The 18361-nt window shown below is 47.8% G+C and overlaps 1 protein-coding gene across 1 annotated transcript in view; it reads right to left on the reverse strand.

The window, feature by feature from the left end:
• PTPRQ (protein tyrosine phosphatase receptor type Q) overlaps positions 1-18361 on the reverse strand; it is a 1724016-nt gene that overhangs the window by 1326915 nt on the left and 378740 nt on the right. Inside the window, exon 17 of the mRNA XM_085652983.1 lies at positions 4210-4375. Within this exon, the coding sequence (XP_085509109.1) occupies positions 4210-4375 (166 nt within the window). The remainder of the gene's footprint in view (positions 1-4209; positions 4376-18361) is intronic.

Below are 18361 nucleotides of genomic sequence, written 5' to 3' on the forward strand. Positions count from 1 at the left end.
GTGTAGAGTAGAGTGGCATAGAGTGGAGTGGGATATAATAAAGTGAAATGGAGTGGCGTGGAGTGATGTAGAGTAGAGTGGTGTAGAGTACAGTGGCATAGAGTGGGGTGGAGTGGATTGACATTGAGTGGTATACATTGGTGTAGAGTAGAGTGGCATAACATGGAATGGAGTGGCGTAGAGTAGGTTGGCATAGAGTTTAGTGGCATAGAGTAGAGTGGTGTAGAGTACAATGGCCTAAAGTAGAGTGGCGTAGAGTGACATAGAGTGGAGTGGTGTAGAGTGTCAGAGTGGCATTGTGTGAAGTGTAATGGAGTGGCATGGAGTGGTGTTAAGTGGCGTGGCATAGACTGGAGTAGAACAGAGTGCCATATGGTACATTGGTATAAAGTGGAATGGCATAGAGAGGAGTGATGTAAGGTAGAGCTGCATAGAGTGGATGAGAGTGGTATTGGGTGGTGTAGAGTACAGTGCCAATGAGTGGCTTGGAGTACAGTTGTCTAGAGTGGAGTAGCATGGAGTAGAGCAGAGTGGCATAGAGTGGGGTGACAAATAGTGGGGGAGTGGCATAGAATTGCATAGAGAAGAGTGGAGCTGGGTAGAGTGGCATTTGTGTGGAATGGCTTGGAGAGGCATAGTGTAGAGTGGGATGGAGTGATGCAGAGTGGATTGGAGTAGAGTCCAGTGGCATAGAGTGGGGTGGCAAACAGTGGGGTGAAGTGGAGTAGAGTGGAGTGGCATAGAGTGCCAGTATGGAGCAGAATGGAGTGGTATAGAGTGGAGTGACCAAGACTGGAGTGGAAAAGAGTGGTGTAGAGTAGATTGGTATAGAGTAGAGTGTCAAACAGTAGAGTTGCATAGAATAGAGTAGAGTGATGTGGAGTGGTGTAGAGTGGCATGGAGTGGAGGGGTGTAGAGTTCCATAGTGTGGGGTGACAAAGAGTGGGGGTGCAGTAAAGTGGTGGACTAGCATCAAGTGGCATGGAGTAGAGTAGACTGGCATACAATGGCGTAGAATGGAGTGGCATAGAGTGGAGTAGCAAAGAGTGGGGTAGAGTGGCGTAGAGTGGCATAGAGTAGAGTGGTCTAGAGTAGAATGGAGTGGCGTAGAGTAGAGTGGTGTGGAGTGCTATAGAGTGGGGTGGGGTAGAGTAGTGTAGAGTGGAGTGGAGTGATGTAAGGTGCACAGTGGCATTGTGTGGTATGGAGTGGAGTAGAGTGTTTTGGAGAGTCATAGAGCAGAGTGGGATGGAGTGGCTTAAAGTAGAGTGATGCAGAGTAGAGGGGCATGGAGTGGAGTAGAGTAGCATAGAGTGGCATGGAGTGGGGTGGAGTGGGGTGTAGTGTAGTAGAGTGGAGTGGCAGAGAATAGATTGGCGTGGACTAGTGTAGTGTGGCATTGTGTGGAGTGGCATAGATTGGAGTGGTGTAGAGTAGAGTGGCGTAGAGTAGAGTGGCGTAGAGTGCTATGGAATAGAGTAGATAGGCATGGAATGGTGTGGAGTAGAGTGGCATAGAGTAGAGTGGTGTTGAGTAATGTGGAGTAGAGTAGAGCAGAGTAGAGTGGCGTAGAGTGCCGCAGAGTGGCATTGTATGGTGTGGAGTGGCGTAGAGTGGAGTAGAGTGGCATAGAGAAGAGTGGAGTGGCATTCAGTGCAATGGTGTGGAGTGGAGTGACGTAGGGCATAATGCCATGTATTAAACTTGAGTGGTATCTAGTAGTGAGGAGTGACGCAGAGTAGAGTGGAGTGGTGTAGAGTGAAATGGAGTGGAGTGGAGTAGAGTAGAGTGTCATAGAATGGAGTGGTGTAGAGCACTGTAAAGTGGCATTGAGTGGATTGGTGTAGAGTAGAGCGTCTTAGAGTGGAGTACAGTGGCACAGAGTGGAATGGAGTGGCATACAGTAGAGTAGCATAGTGAAGAGTGGAATGGCATATAGTAGAGTAGCATAGAGTGGAGCGGAATAGAGTAGTGCGGCAGAGAGTGGCATAGAGTAGAATGGCGCAGATTAGAGTGCTGCACAAGAGAGTGGCATGGAGTTAAATGGCATGGAGTGATGTGGCATAGATTGAGTAGAGTGGAGAAGAATCGAGTGGTTTAGCGTAGAGTGGTGTGGCATGGAGTGACATAAAGTGGAATAGCTCAGAGTGATGCAGACTGATGCTGAGTGGTACAAATGTGGGTGTAAATAGCTAAATTGTCAATAGATACGGGGTGAATGCAACATAAAAACATTAATAAGAAATGCAAGCCTGGCCTTTCTGTGCCAAGGATATAACGGTTATGTCCTCCACCACAATGGATGAGTGCGGAGGACATACCCGTTATGTCCTCTGTACATGTCCAGGAAATCCCTCTGCTGTTTACAGAAGTGGAATTTAATTTTATTTTTAAGCCTCAGGAGCTGGGAAGTGCTTCCCCTGCCATTTGTATCGGGGGAGCTGGGGTGATTCCGGGTGGAAGGAAGTTTGTGTATCCATGCAGATTCCAGAACTTTCCATCACAGAATGTGAAGAAAATGTGTTTTTTATAGTCAAAGTTTGAGATTTGAAGGGATTTTGGGTAATAAAATGTGTTGAGAGCCTTGCAAGTGATCCCACCCTGGATAGCCCTAGGTTGGCTAGGTTTCCCTGGATGCTGGCTTGTCTCCTAAGAACGAGAGGGGCTTGTCAAAGGGGAGGCAGCAGGCCAGGAAAGCCCTCTTCCCCTTCTTTGGCAGGGAAGAAGGCTGTGGGTTCTGCGGTCACGTACAGAGGGCGTGCCTGGGAAAGGTCCGGACCGGAATCTGGTCGATCGGGCATAGTTGGGCCTATTTGACGACTGTGGGCTGCTTGGTTGGAAACACCTGACGGTTGCCCCAGTGAGGGCTTCCTAGCCACAGACCAGAGACGGGGATCCGCAAGGTCAGGAAGCCAGCAGGCCTGGGTCTGCGAGCCCACCAGGGCCCTGGATTCCCTTCTCCTGTCCACGGTGTAATAAAGGGGATACTGTCCCTGCGTGGCCGGTTTCAGATGATCCGAATGGGGTCATGGGCCCCCTACTGGGCCATGGGGTGGGTCCCCTAGCCAAATGCTCCCACCTCTAGCCTGCCCTGTTGCAGAGGGCATGGGACCCCTGCTTGGCTGGGTTTAGAAGCACGGAATGGGGCCAGGGTCAGAGCTCCAGCATGTCCTGGGGTGGGAGTTCCCGTCCTGCCAAGTGCACGGGAAAACCTTGAGGGATCTACACATATGACCCCTTGCTGAATTCAGAATTTTGTCTACTTTTCAGAAATTTATAGCTTTCCAGGATACACCATGGGTTTCACTCCCAATTCTACCACTAACTGGAAGGAAGTTGAATGCACAGAAAATGAGGAAAAATGGGACATGTCCCAATAAAATGTCAAAAGTGTGTTGAAAAATGTGTTTTTCTGATTCAAGTCTGCCTGTTCATTACAGCTGGGAAGATGATGACTTTGGTCATAAAAAACAATTAAAGTTAAAAGATAACTGCCTTGTAGACCTAACTTCTGTTGTATGAGCAATAGGAGCCCTTCATGTCCAATCACCTTGTTGAGCACACCTTCTCTGAAAATAACCCACTTCCTCAGTCTTCACTAGCCACTTAATGTACTTTTTAACTTTAATAACTCAAGTCGAATAACTGAATGGGTGGTAACAGGTTTAGCTTGGTTGAGGTACTTTTGTTTTCTATTCCACCCTAGGCTGCTTATAGTTTATTTAATCTTCTTATTTTTTGGATGATCCGTTCCTCATTTCTTGTCTGTTAGGAATTCTGTGTTGCCTTCCTCGTTATCTGCTGTCTGACTGATTAAACCCTTGAGATAGCCCGGCTATTACATGATAAACGTTAGATGCCTCACTATGCTCTCGACATTCCAGGCTCAATAAAGAAAAATCGCAAAGGCAGCAAGGAAACAATAACCACAGATGAAGCAACCTCCTAAGCCTGTGAGGGTCACTAACAGAAAGATCGCCAAAAACAGAGATCAGTAAACATCAAACGACAATCATTCATAGAGAAATGTCCAGAATGCAATTGCAGATACACATTTCAGAGAGGTGAAAATTAAAATAGAAATTTACTTTGGCATGTTTCCAGAAACAGCAAAGATAAGGTTTTCACTGAAATCATGAAATCGAGATTGTTACGTTTTTTGGGCAGACTATGAAAGAAAATCAAATTTATGGACATCATTTTCCTTACTTGTGATAACTTTCTTCTCCACAGGCACGCTGGTATCCGGGCCATTTACGGTCATTATTTTGAACAGATATTCCACTCCCGGTATAAGATTTTCCACTCTGGCTCTGGTGCCATTAACATTAATCCTTAAAAAGGTGTCATTGCGGCCTACAGGGTGATAGATTAGCTGCACAAGAGAAATAATGTAAACAGCACAGACGTGAGCGCATCGTGATAAGACCATTGAGCATCATGTATAAACATATAGGAAACAGCTTAATCTACAGAAATACATGAGTTACATTAATCTCTTTCTTGAGTCAAGACAAATTATAATGTGCATGTTAGAATTCTGAAGTATGCCGCATTATGAAAAGCACGGCCAAAGAGTTAAACAATATATAACACAATGTTCAGATACAAAAACACAAACACCCAACTTTGCCAGTGTGATACGTTGCTTTTAATGCATGTGAGGAAGTCCTTGCTCAGGAAGTAGTAAGGGATAAAGTCAGATTTCAGTGTGCATATGCACAATTAAGTAGACAAGGACACTTTAGAGAGTTATTCTCATCAAGCTAAAAAAGTATGTTGAAGTATTTTGCCTTTGCTACATTTTCCTTCCTAATTGTCCTGATTCTGGATACACCTCGGTTTTCAACAGGGAAGATGCTTCATTTTATACTCTGCTCTGGACATTCATCATTATGAAGAGAGGTATACACAGAGACAATAGTTTCTACCCACAGTCTACTTTGCACATATGTTACTCTGGGAAGATGCCTCAGCTGACTGAGCAGTGTGTTTCTATAGTTGTTTTGGAAGGCAGACTTCTCAGCAGCAAAGGTAATTTCATCCCTACATCTTACTTGTACATCTGTCCTCATGAGGAGAGCAGAGACCAGAGAGGTAAGGCCCTTTTCACAACCTAATTTGCACACCCATCTTCTAAGACACAGGTCACAGGACATAGGCCAGTTTCTAGCAATGTACTATGCAGACTTATCATGCAAGAGAGCTCTGTCAGCAAACAGGGCAGTTCCTGCCTACTTTGCATACCTGACAGCATGGAAAGAGGAATGAGAATAGAGATAAACTTTTCTGAAACCCTAGTACAAACACCTCTCATCCTGGTAAGATGTGTTAGCGGACAGGTCACTCCCTTCCCAGACATAACTGCGTATCCCTTTCGGTCTAGGGAGAGGTGTCAGCAGAAACCCACTCCTTGCCAACACTGTACTGCACAGCCATGTAGCTCTGGAGTTAGGTGTTAGTGGAGAGGAGAATGTTTCCATACACACTACTATATATGTCTGTCATCCTGGGGAGAGGTGTGACTGAACAATCAAATCCATTCCCACATCCTAATATATATGGTTATTTTCCTGGGGAGAATTCTCAGTGGAGAAGCCAGTACTTGTTAGACTTACTATGGAAAAGTGAAGTTTTACATTTGAGGTGTGTACCTTTTCCACCCTCTATGCATACTGCTGAGCATGGGTAGAGGTGTGAGTAGAGAGGAAGTTTTTCACTACACCCTGATTACCTTCATACAAGGTCTCACTGGAGAGGCCAGTCTCTCCATAGTCTACTATAAACAGCAGTTAGGCTGTGGAGAGGTGTCAGTGAGATACAGGTGTCACCTTACACCCTACTGTGCACTGTTGCTATACTGTGAAAAGGTCTTATAAAAGTTTACGATCTTATGACACTCTTGTGGATCATAAAAAAGTAATGATTGAACTTTATCTAACAATAGAAAATGCACTTAAAGTAAATAGATGAGTATCAACGTGTACTATGTAGCAATGTTGTTCTCATGCAGATAAAATAAGTGTTTTTTTTCCATAAATCATAGTGATTAATTTTTCCCAAGCATTATATAATGGATTGCATTTCATTAAACTAACCACACTGTTACTATTCTGGTGTATATAAATTATAGAAACTACATCAGGATATAGTCAGAGTAAGAGCAAAGGCCATTATAAAAAGTATGATCTCACGAGAGGCTCGCAAGAGCAAACAATGAAGCACTGTCCCCTTGGACTGTATGGGAGGGGTTGCATCCCTGACTCTCCCGAGAGTCTCGTGAGTGCATCGGAGAAGGGAAAAATGGGAAACAGTTTAATCAACAAAGATCATGAAACTTTCAGACAGCTCTGTGAGCCAGTTTTGTTAACATTTTCGAAAAACTATAAAAAAAACATTTTTTATACATTTTTAAATGTTATTTGTATTTTTTTACATTTTGTTAAAAGGGTAGGATAAAAACATAAAAATTGAGGTGTTAAACAAACACTAACAGCATCTCCTTAAAAACATAAGCATTGGTAATGAGGAACTTCGATTTTCGATCGTGATCGTATCGACCCGCCATTTTGTGCTCCGCCGCCATTTTGTGTTGCCCTCACTCAGGCAGCACGACGATCAAAGTCTTTTCTGCTTTTCCTGCAATATTGTGTTGAAATAACCTTGTGCCTCTGTTTACAAAAGGTGGTGTTAGAGACTGGCTGAGTACACTAATCCCTGTCTGGTTTTCCTAATCCCTGTCTTTACTATCTGTTGGTTCACACTATTCTCTTCTGACTTAATCTTATCATCTGGCCTTCGCTGTCCTCTGCTCGTATTCTCCTGTTTCACAACTGTCCTCCAAAACACACAAACGTATCTCGTCACCTGCAAGTCAGCTACAAGTCAGTTAATGAATTAGCTCGTGGGGAGGGGTGACAAACACAGTTAGAGGAGAGGCTTCTTCGAGTTACTCGATACTTTATTTTCAAACCTTTCCTATTGGTTCTGTTCTGTTTTCCAACTTTTCTTATTGGCTCTTTGATATGTTTTAGGTGTGTTCTTAGTTAATGTATATGTCACCTATGTACTATATAAGATTGTGCGCCACGTAGTGAAGTGGCAGTCTCCTGAGAACATACCGTGTGTACTTCTAGGACAACTGTACTAGCTGCAGCTAATAAATCTGATCTTTTACGCCGACAGAGTGTCCCCGTGTCTCTGTGTAGCTAAGCAGGAGAACCCAGGAGATTAAGGCGTACCCTGCACCGCCAGGTCCAAAAGGTTCTGGTTCTTCAGTAAATGCAATAGGTTTTACCTATGTGATTAATAAAAATCTGCTTTTTGGTGTAAGTTGTAGTTTGTTGGGCAGGTGTACAATAGAAGTTACTGAAACTCTGTGAAAGTGTTATGACTTGTTTATTGAGTAAGGCCATATATTGTGCTGTTAATGGCGGTACTATATACCGGGGAGATTAGGTGATGGGCGGAGGACAAAGAAAACAACATTCCCCCAGAAAGGTATGCTTGAAATGGGTATTCTATATCGAGAAGAGAGAGAGGAATGGAGGACTAGTCCAGATCCCCTGTAGTAATCTTATTAATCAGCGAGAACTAGTCTTTCTAGACGTGTGGGGAAGTCGCAAAAGTGTATGTAGTATAATGTATGTAAAGGGGTAGAGTTTACCCTTTTTGAAAGCCCTCACCCACCAACCTAGTTGGTGGCATGCTTCATCATCGGGCCCCCCCGGTAACACTGAGTGTGTTCCGGGTGTGCTTCTGATTACAGCGGAGCAGGTATGTTGCTGAGTGTGCAGTGTGGGTGACGTGAAGAGTGAAAGGTTTAAAAAACTGGTAAGTGGTCCCAAAAAAGATTACTTTATTGTTTGGGCCTCTGGGAGTGTTAAAAAAGCAAGGCCCGGATGTGAGTGGGGTTGTATTTAGGGTACTCCTACATCCGGTGTGCGGTCTACATGTTTCAGCCAAGCCTTGAATTGTAACTGGCTTTTCTCAGGACCTTTATCATGCTAAACTGCATTTCTGTATGTTTCTGTGTTTTGTATGTTTTGTCTGTACAGTACTGTCCTGAGAGGGAAACCCCCTCTTACATATAATGCACCTTAGCGCGTGCAGCACATAGTCTATCTTCTGTGTCACTACTTGTAGCATAGTTCATTTTATCACCTTTCACATAGGTCCTGAGGAAAGCCAGTTACAATTCAAGGCCTGGCTGAAACATGTAGACCGCACACCGGATGTAGGAGTACCCTAAATACAACTCCACTCACATCTAACAGCGAGTCCGGGACATTCGGGCTATGATTCCGATCTTTCGACCCTGATCCTGGATTTCGGTCAGGAAAACACTGAGGCTGCTGGGAGGAGAAACCCGAAACTGCGCCGTATCCAGAACCGCTCCGATGAAGAGGAGCTTCTGAGAGGGAATCAGGTGCGACTTCGGCACGTTGATGGAAAATCCCAGCAAATGCAGGAGGTCGGCTGTAGTCTGGAGGTGGGAGACGACTGCCTGGGGCGAGCCCGCCTTCAACAGCCAGTCGTCGAGATAGGGGAAGACTGAAACCCCTGATCTGCGCAGATGAGCTGCGACCACCACCATCACTTTCGTTAAGGCCGAAAGGGAGCACGGTGAACTGAAAGTGCTCGTGGCTCACCGTGAACCGTAGGTAATGCCGGTGGGCTGGCAGGATGGGGATATGAAAATAAGCATCCTGAAAGTCCAACGCTACCAGACAGTCTTGCGGGTCCAGGGCGGACAAGACCTGAGCAAGCGTGAGCATCTTGAACTTCTCCTTCCGGAGGAAGCGATTGACATTCTGGAGGTCTAAGATAGGGCGCAGACCTTTGTCCTTCTTTGGAACCAAGAAGTAGTGGGAGTAACAACCACAACCTACTTCTGGCATCAGAACACGCTCGATTGCCCCCTTGGCCAAGAGCGCCGCAACTTCCTGCTGGAGAAGTGTCAAGTGATCCCCCGACATGCGGTGGTACTGAGGTTGCATGGCTGGAGGGGTAGACTCAAGGGGAGGGAGTAGCCCATTCGGACTATCTGCAGAACCCACCTGTCAAAGTGATGGTGCGCCAGTGGGGGACGTGATGGCGAATCCTGCTGCCCACTGGTGTCTGGTGGGCCTGAAACACTAGACTAGGAAGGTTTTGAGGCGGCGTTGGTAGGAGCGGTGGTGGACTGACCTGCCCGGTGTCCTCTGGACCCACCATGTCAGGTCCCACGTCTGTGGCAGCACTGAGACTGTGAATGCGCAGGCCTGCGGGTCTGAAAGGAACGCGATTGGGCGCCTTGACCCTGATCTCGAAAGGAGAGAAAAGCGGACCCTGAGGGAGTGTGCATGGTAACAAAACCCAAGGACTGGGCCGTAGCCCGAGAGTCCTTAAAGCGTTCCAGGGTGCTATCCACCTGGTCACCAAAGAGGCGTGTGCCATCAAAGGGCATGTCCAACAAAGTGTTCTGAACATTCCCGGAGAAGCCAGTTGTTCTGAGCCAAGCATAATGGCAGAGCATCACCTTTGAGGAAAGTGCCCTGCCGAGTGAATCGGCTGTGTCAAGTCCACAACGGATAGTGAATTTAGCAGCATCTCTCCCCTCAGTAATGGCCTGGGAGAGCACCGCCCCAGGGCCCACAGGGCACTGAGGCAGCACCTGTGCCACCGTGTCCCACACAGAATGTGAATAGAGGCCCAACAGGCACGCAGTAATCAGCACCCGCAACCTGGAACTGGCAGAACAAAAAATCTTTTTTCCAAACTGCCCCAGTTTCTTAGATTCCTTGTCCGAAGGGGCAGAAGGGAATGCGCTCGGCGAGGCAGAGGCCTGGACAACCAGACTCTGAGGCGTCAGGTGTTGTGTGAGAAAGCTGGGGTCGCCCGGCACCGGGCGATGGTGGCGCGCCACAGCTTTATCCACAGGAGCCCCTGTGTTGGGTTTGTTCCAGGTGCTCAATAGGACGTCAGTAAGTGCATCGTTGAAGGGCAGCAGCGGCTCCGCAGAGGAGGACGCTGGCTGCAGTACCTCAGTCAGGAGATTTGTCTTGATAGGTACAGAAGGGAGCTCGAGGTTAAGAGCCTCAGCCGCCCTACGCAACACCACATAAAAAGTCCCAACCTCCTCCGTAGCCACGGAAGAGGGGAACAGTGTACCAGGATGTGGAGAGAAATCCAGATCCACTGGACCTTCCATATCACCTTCCCATTCTGGCTCATCCTCGCATTGAGCTGCGAGAGGGTCTTCAGACCCCTCCCAGTATTCCCCTTCGTCCACCGGTTGTTGAAGAGTCCGGTAAGGACGAGGTGCCCGGGGGAATGGTATAAACTCTCCATCCATAAATGGAACCGGGGGGGTAATAGGCCAATCCCAGTTTGGCGCCATCCGGTGCCGCATCCGGCGTCACCCCGGCACCAGGGGTGGCACTGAGGCCAGAGGCGATGCCGGCAACTGCGCTGAGGCCGGAGCCGGCAGCGCCTCAGGGTATCGTGCCAGCATAGCCGGGGCCAAAGGCGGCGGCACGGGGGCAGAACCACCCAACCGGTCCACGGGGCCCGAAGGCACTCTGGAGGGACCCGATGGGCCACACAAATGGCTCATGGCGGACAGGAAAGCCTGTATTTTGTCCGGAGTGTCGTGCGGGCCTGGAAAGGGCGGGTAGGCCGCAGGCAACATCGGAGGCTCCATCGGAGTCACGGGGGAGCGACTGCCCGCCCCCTCTACCATGTCCCGGGACCGGTGAGGGGTAGACGAAGAGCGATGCCGCTTCTACGACTTTTTATGGCACCTTGACTTACTTGTCCCAGAGTCCTACGAGTGATGGTGACGGCTCCGCAACCGGGCCCTCGACCTCCCACGGGAGCGGGACCTCGATCGGCGCGGAACGGATTGCCGGACCACCAATAACTTTTGGGAATGCTCCCGCAAAGCTTTCGGCACCATGGCCCAACAATCAGGGCACACCTCGTGGTCATGGGCGTGCCCCAAGCAGAAGAGACACACATCGTGCGGGTCCGATACCGACATGTTCCGACAGCAGGCCCTACAGGACTTAAATCCGGGCATCCCTACTGCACCAGAAGTCGAGTACTCGACTAAACAAGAGAAACAAGTTCTCAGAAATCAAGTTAAAACATTAACTAGGGGTACCGCTCTCTCTCGGGTCTGCGCTTGCTGACGAGGAAAGAGAAAGAACTGACGTCAGCGAGCGTGGGCGCGTCTAAGTAGCTCCGACATCGTCATCTCGGCGGCTATGACACCACCGACGTGTGTGGAGCCGCACAACGACGCCTACCGATGCGCAGGGGTACTGCTGATGAAAACATTCTGGATCCAGTCTGACGCCTGGGGATATTCTAAGGTAAGGAATCTATCACTAACGTGTCTCTTTCAGATACTGTTCCCCTGTTGTTACCCCTAGGGTTGGATGCAGTACTATACTTGAGACCTCTAAAACTCACACAACAACTGTTTTCTTATGAAAAGGCACATTCTTTTATTAGTGCTGCACAATAAAAACACACATACATTGTTGCCTCTTAAGAAGAACACAATGTTCAAGCTGTGGCTTGCAGAACAGGAAAATACATCCTAGATGGGACCTCCAGAACTGGCACATCAATCCAGCGAGACATGACACAACTATACACAATACTCCAGATGTGGGCCAAGAACTGAACACAAATGCAGGTGGTATCTTCTGGGTGTGCACAGTAAAGCTAACGAGACTAACAGAGATGGGCAAACTACTTAAGATGTGTTTTTCACAGAACACAGTAACCACACTGACGAAGGCTAAACGAGTATACATAATAAATGAAGCTTTGAATACCTACCTCGTGAGTGCAGCAATATTTGGGGAGTTGTTGTGTAACATGGCGGGTGACCACCCCCGCCGTCGGCATGCACCCGCCGTGAGTTCTACTAACGCTCTTCAGGTGGTCAATGGAGCTTGATTTATATGGGCGGCTAGAACCGTCGCTGCGAATCTGTCGAACGATGGAGGCCGCGGCTTATATAAAGCCGGGGATGCCTAAGAATACGAGGGACACCCACAGAAGTTCACAGCGACAGGCGAGAGGTGTGGGGACCAGGAGAGAGACTGTTTTGGAACGTTGTGTGGTGGAAACTATCATGACATGAATGAACATCGCAATTTACAACACAAATAAGTATTCAAACGTGCAATTATTTAATTGGCAGTTTGTTACGCTCCACTACCGGTCCTAAGGGAATTAAGCCCTGCCATTGGTTAAGACATCCACCAATCATGTAACTCTCTGGTTTTAAATGGACTGTTCATTCTGTCCCCCTGCAATTGGCTTTGTAACCGCACTGACGAAGGCTAAACGCTGAAACGCGTATGCGGAATAAATGAAGCTTTGAATACCTACCTCGCAAGTGCAGCAATATTTGGGAAGTTGTTGTGTAACATGGCGGGTGGCCACCCCCGCCGTCTGCATGCACCCGCCATGAGTTCTACTAACGCTCTTCAGGTGGTCAATGGAGCTTGATTTATATGGGCAGCTAGAACCGTCGCTGCGAATCTGTCGACCGATGGAGGCCGCGGCTTATACAAAGCCGGGGATGCCTAACAATACGAGGGACACCCACAGAAGTTCCCAGCGACAGGCGAGAGGAGTGGGGACCAGGAGAGAGACTGTTTTGGGACTTTGTATGGTGGAAACTGTCATGACATAAATGAACATTGCAATTTACAACACAAATAAGTATTAAACGTGCAATTATTTAATTGGCAGTTCGTGACGCTCCACTACCGGTCCTAAGGGAATTAAGCCCTACCATTGGTTAAGACATCGACCAATCATGTGACTCTCTGGTTTTAAATGGACTGTTCATTCTGGCCCCCTGCAATTGGCTTTGTAACCTCACTGACGAAGGCTAAATGCTGAAACGCATATGCGGAATGAATGAAGCTTTGAATACCTACCTCGCGAGTGCAGCAATATTTGGGGAGTTGTTGTGTAACATGGCGGGTGGCCACCCCCGCCGTCTGCATGCACCCGCCATGAGTTCTACTAACGCTCTTCAGGTGGTCAATGGAGCTTGATTTATATGGGTGGCTAGAACCGTCGCTGCGAATCTGTCGACCGATGGAGGCCGCAGCTTATACAAAGCCGGGGATGCCTAACAATACGAGGGACACCCACAGAAGTTCACAGCGACAGGCGAGAGGAGTGGGGACCAGGAGAGAGACTGTTTTGGGATGTTGTATAGTGGAAACTGTCATGACATAAATGAACATTGCAATTTACAACACAAATAAGCATTCAAACGTGCAATTATTTAATTGGCAGTTTGTGACGCTCCACTACCGGTCCTAAGGGAATTAAGCCCTGCCATTGGTTAAGACATCGACCAATCATGTGACTCTCTGGTTTTAAATGGACTGTTCATTCTGACCCCTGCAATTGGCTTTGTAACCACACTGACGAAGGCTAAATGCTGAAACGCATATGCGGAATGAATGAAGCTTTGAATACCTATCTCGCGAGTGCAGCAATATTTGGGGAGTTGTTGTGTAACATGGCGGGTGGCCACCCCCGCCGTCTCCATGCACCCGCCGTGAGTTCTACTAATGCTTTTCAGGTGGTCAATGGAGCTTGATTTATATGGGTGGCTAGAACCGCTGCTGCGAATCTGTCGACCGATGGAGGCCGCGGATTATTCAAAGCCGGGGATGCCTAACAATATGAGCGACACCCACAGAAGTTCACAGCGACAGGCGAGAGGTATGGGGACCAGGAGAGAGAGTGTTTTGGGACGTTGTGTGGTGGAAACTGTCACGACATGAATGAACATTGCTATTTACAACACAAATAAATATTCAAACGTGCAATTATTTCATTGGCAGTTCGTGATGCTCCACTACCGGTCCTAAGGGAATTAAGCCCTGTCATTGGTTAAGACATCGACCAATCATGTGACTCTCTGGTTTTAAATGGACTGTTCATTCTGTCCCCCTGCAATTGGCTTTGTAACCACACTGACAAAGGCTAAACGCTGAAACGCGTATGCGGAATAACTGAAGCTTTGAATACCTATCTCGCGAGTGCAGCAATATTTGGGGAGTTGTTGTGTAACATGGCGGGTGGCCACCCCTGCCGTCTCCATGCACCCGCCGTGAGTTCTACTAATGCTTTTCAGGTGGTCAATGGAGCTTGATTTATATGGGCGGCTAGAACCGTCGCTGCGAATCTGTCGACAGATGGAGGTCGCAGATTATACAAAGCCGGGGATGCCTAACAATATGAGCGACACCCACAGAAGTTCACAGCGACAGGCGAGAGGTGTGGGGACCAGGAGAGAGAGTGTTTTGGGACGTTGTGTGGTGGAAACTGTCACGACATGAATGAACATTGCTATTTACAACTCAAATAAGTATTCAAACGTGCAATTATTTCATTGGCATTTTGTGATGCTCCACTACCGGTCCTAAGGGAATTAAGCCCTGTCATTGGTTAAGACATCGACCAATCATGTGACTCTCTGGTTTTAAATGGACTGTTCATTCTGTCCCCCTGCAATTGGCTTTGTAACCGCACTGACGAAGGCTAAACGCTGAAACGCGTATGCGGAATAACTGAAGCTTTGAATACCTACCTCGTGAGTGCAGCAATATTTGGGGAGTTGTTGTGTAACATGGCGGGTGGCCACCCCCGCCGTCTCCATGCACCCGCCATGAGTTCTACTAATGCTTTTCAGGTGGTCAATGGAGCTTAATTTATATGGGCGGCTAGAACCGTCGCTGTGAATCTGTCGACCGATGGAGGCCGCGGCTTATACAAAGCCGGGGATGCCTAACAATACGAGGGACACCCACAGAAGTTCACAGCGACAGGCGAGAGGAGTGGGGACCAGGAGAGAGACTGTTTTGGGACTTTGTATGGTGGAAACTGTCATGACATAAATGAACATTGCAATTTACAACACAAATAAGTATTCAAACGTGCAATTATTTAATTGGCAGTTTGTGATGCTCCACTACCGGTCCTAAGGGAATTAAGCCCTACCATTGGTTAAGACATCGACCAATCATGTGACTCTCTGGTTTTAAATGGACTGTTCATTCTGACCCCTGCAATTGGCTTTGTAACCACACTGACGAAGGCTAAATGCTGAAACGCATAAGCGGAATGAATGAAGCTTTGAATACCTATCTCGCGAGTGCAGCAATATTTGGGGAGTTGTTGTGTAACATGGCGGGTGGCCACCCCCGCCGTCTCCATGCACCCGCCGTGAGTTCTACTAATGCTTTTCAGGTGGTCAATGGAGCTTGATTTATATGGATGGCTAGAACCGTCGCTGCGAATCTGTCGACCGATGGAGGCCGCGGATTATACAAAGCCGGGGATGCCTAACAATATGAGCGACACCCACAGAAGTTCACAGCGACAGGCGAGAGGTGTGGGGACCAGGAGAGAGAGTGTTTTGGGACGTTGTGTGGTGGAAACTGTCACGACATGAATGAACATTGCTATTTACAACACAAATAAGTATTCAAACGTGCAATTATTTCATTGGCAGTTCGTGATGCTCCACTACCGGTCCTAAGGGAATTAAGCCCTGTCATTGGTTAAGACATCGACCAATCATGTGACTCTCTGGTTTTAAATGGACTGTTCATTCTGTCCCCCTGCAATTGGCTTTGTAACCGCACTGACGAAGGCTAAACGCTGAAACGCGTATGCGGAATAACTGAAGCTTTGAACACCTATCTCGCGAGTGCAGCAATATTTGGGGAGTTGTTGTGTAACATGGCGGGTGGCCACCCCCGCCGTCTCCATGCACCCGCCGTGAGTTCTACTAATGCTTTTCAGGTGGTCAATGGAGCTTGATTTATATGGGCGGCTAGAACCGTCGCTGCGAATCTGTCGACCGATGGAGGCCGCGGATTATACAAAGCCGGGGATGACTAACAATATGAGCGACACCCACAGAAGTTCACAGCGACAGGCGAGAGGTGTAGGGACCAGGAGAGAGAGTGTTTTGGGACGTTGTGTGGTGGAAACTGTCACGACATGAATGAACATTGCTATTTACAACACAAATAAGTATTCAAACGTGCAATTATTTCATTGGCAGTTCGTGATGCTCCACTACCGGTCCTAAGGGAATTAAGCCCTGTCATTGGTTAAGACATCGACCAATCATGTGACTCTCTGGTTTTAAATGGACTGTTCATTCTGTCCCCCTACAATTGGCTTTGTAACCGCACTGACGAAGGCTAAACGCTGAAACGCGTATGCGGAATAACTGAAGCTTTGAATACCTACCTCGTGAGTGCAGCAATATTTGGGGAGTTGTTGTGTAACATGGCGGGTGGCCACCCCCGCCGTCTGCATGCACCCGCCGTGAGTTCTACTAACGCTCTTCAGGTGGTCAATGGAGCTTAATTTATATGGGCGGCTAGAACCGTCGCTGTGAATCTGTCGACCGATGGAGGCCGCGGCTTATACAAAGCCGGGGATGCCTAACAATACGAGGGACACCCACAGAAGTTCACAGCGACAGGTGAGAGGTGTGGGGACCAGGAGAGAGACTGTTTTGGGACGTTGTGTGGTGGAAACTGTCATGACATGAATGAACATTGCAATTTACAACACAAATAAGTATTCAAACGTGCAATTTTTTAATAGGCAGTTCGTGACGCTCCACTACCGGTCCTAAGGGAATTAAGCCCTGCCATTGGTTAAGACATCGACCAATCATGTGACTCTCTGGTTTTAAATGGACTGCTCATTCTGTCCCCCTGCAATTGTCTTTGTAACCGCACTGACGAAGGCTAAACGCTGAAACGCGTATGCGAAATAAATTAAGCTTTGAATACCTACCTCGCGAGTGCAGCAATATTTGGGGAGTTGTTGTGTAACATGGCGGGTGGCCACCCCCGCCGTCTGCATGCACCCGCCGTGAGTTCTACTAACGCTCTTCAGGTGGTCAATGGAGCTTAATTTATATGGGCGGCTAGAACCGTCGCTGTGAATCTGTCGACCGATGGAGGCCGCGGCTTATACAAAGCCGGGGATGCCTAACAATACGAGAGACACCCACAGAAGTTCACAGCGACAGGTGAGAGGTGTGGGGACCAGGAGAGAGACTGTTTTGGGACGTTGTGTGGTGGAAACTGTCATGACATGAATGAACATTGCAATTTACAACACAAATAAGTATTCAAACGTGCAATTATTTAATTGGCAGTTCGTGACGCTCCACTACCGGTCCTAAGGGAATTAAGCCCTGCCATTGGTTAAGACATTGACCAATCATGTGACTCTCTGGTTTTAAATGGACTGCTCATTCTGTCCCCCTGCAATTGGCTTTGTAACCGCACTGATGAAGGCTAAACGCTGAAACGCGTATGCGGAATAAATGAAGCTTTGAATACCTACCTCGCGAGTGCAGCAATATTGGGGGAGTTGTTGTGTAACATGGCAGGTGGCCACCCACGCTGTCTGCATGCACCCGCAGTGAGTTCTACTAACGCTCTTTAGGTGGTCAATGGAGCTTGATATATATATATATATATATACATATATATGAACTACTGGCGGTCGCCAGTAGGTAGATATAGTTAGGACCTATTTTCCATAGGAAATCCGCAACATTCTGTTTGGAATAACGTTGGCGCCGATTGACGAATCTTCGCGAAATTTTCCACACTTTTGGCCAGCTCCGATCCGCTCCTATTCTGAAAATTTCACAGTGATTTGTCAAGCGGGGGCCGAGAAAAAAGGGGGATCCCAAAACGCATTTTCCCCATGCATTTTCCCATAGGATCTGTTGACGCAGCTACAGCCCGAACTGCTGAACGGAATTACACCAAATTTGGCAATGAGGTAGTCCTCAGTTCAGACTCATGCCTTTTGCTTAAATGGTGCAAATCCGTTCAGTAGTTCCTGAGAAAATTAGAGTTAAAAAGATAGATATATCTATGGCCTCGGAGGATCCGCGCACCCTCCCCGCACACAGTGCGCACCCTACCGTGCACAAGCTGTATTCTAATTGGCTGTCATCACTCCAGATCAGGAAGTGTTGGCAGCCATCTTGTGTCTCGGTAGAAACGAGGCACAAGAAACCTATAGACCAAACGCGAAAAACGCGACAAGGGGGCTGGGTAGAAACACCCTTACCCCCTAGGCTTGCTCAGGGGTTCCCACAAGGACCCCCCAAGACCAAAAAAAGCTTTTTTTTAAATAAAAAAATCGGCGAGATTCCCTAACCCAGCGTGAATTTCGGCCGAAAATTTAAAAAAAGAAGCGCAGGGCAACCGCGCTTCTTTAGTAATTGGCCAAATCCCGGGGGCAGTAATAAAAAAAGTGTGGGGGGGGTCCCAATCCCCCC

The sequence above is a fragment of the Triturus cristatus genome, chromosome 4_1 (assembly GCF_964204655.1).
Source record: "Triturus cristatus chromosome 4_1, aTriCri1.1, whole genome shotgun sequence".
Taxonomy (NCBI): domain Eukaryota; kingdom Metazoa; phylum Chordata; class Amphibia; order Caudata; family Salamandridae; genus Triturus; species Triturus cristatus.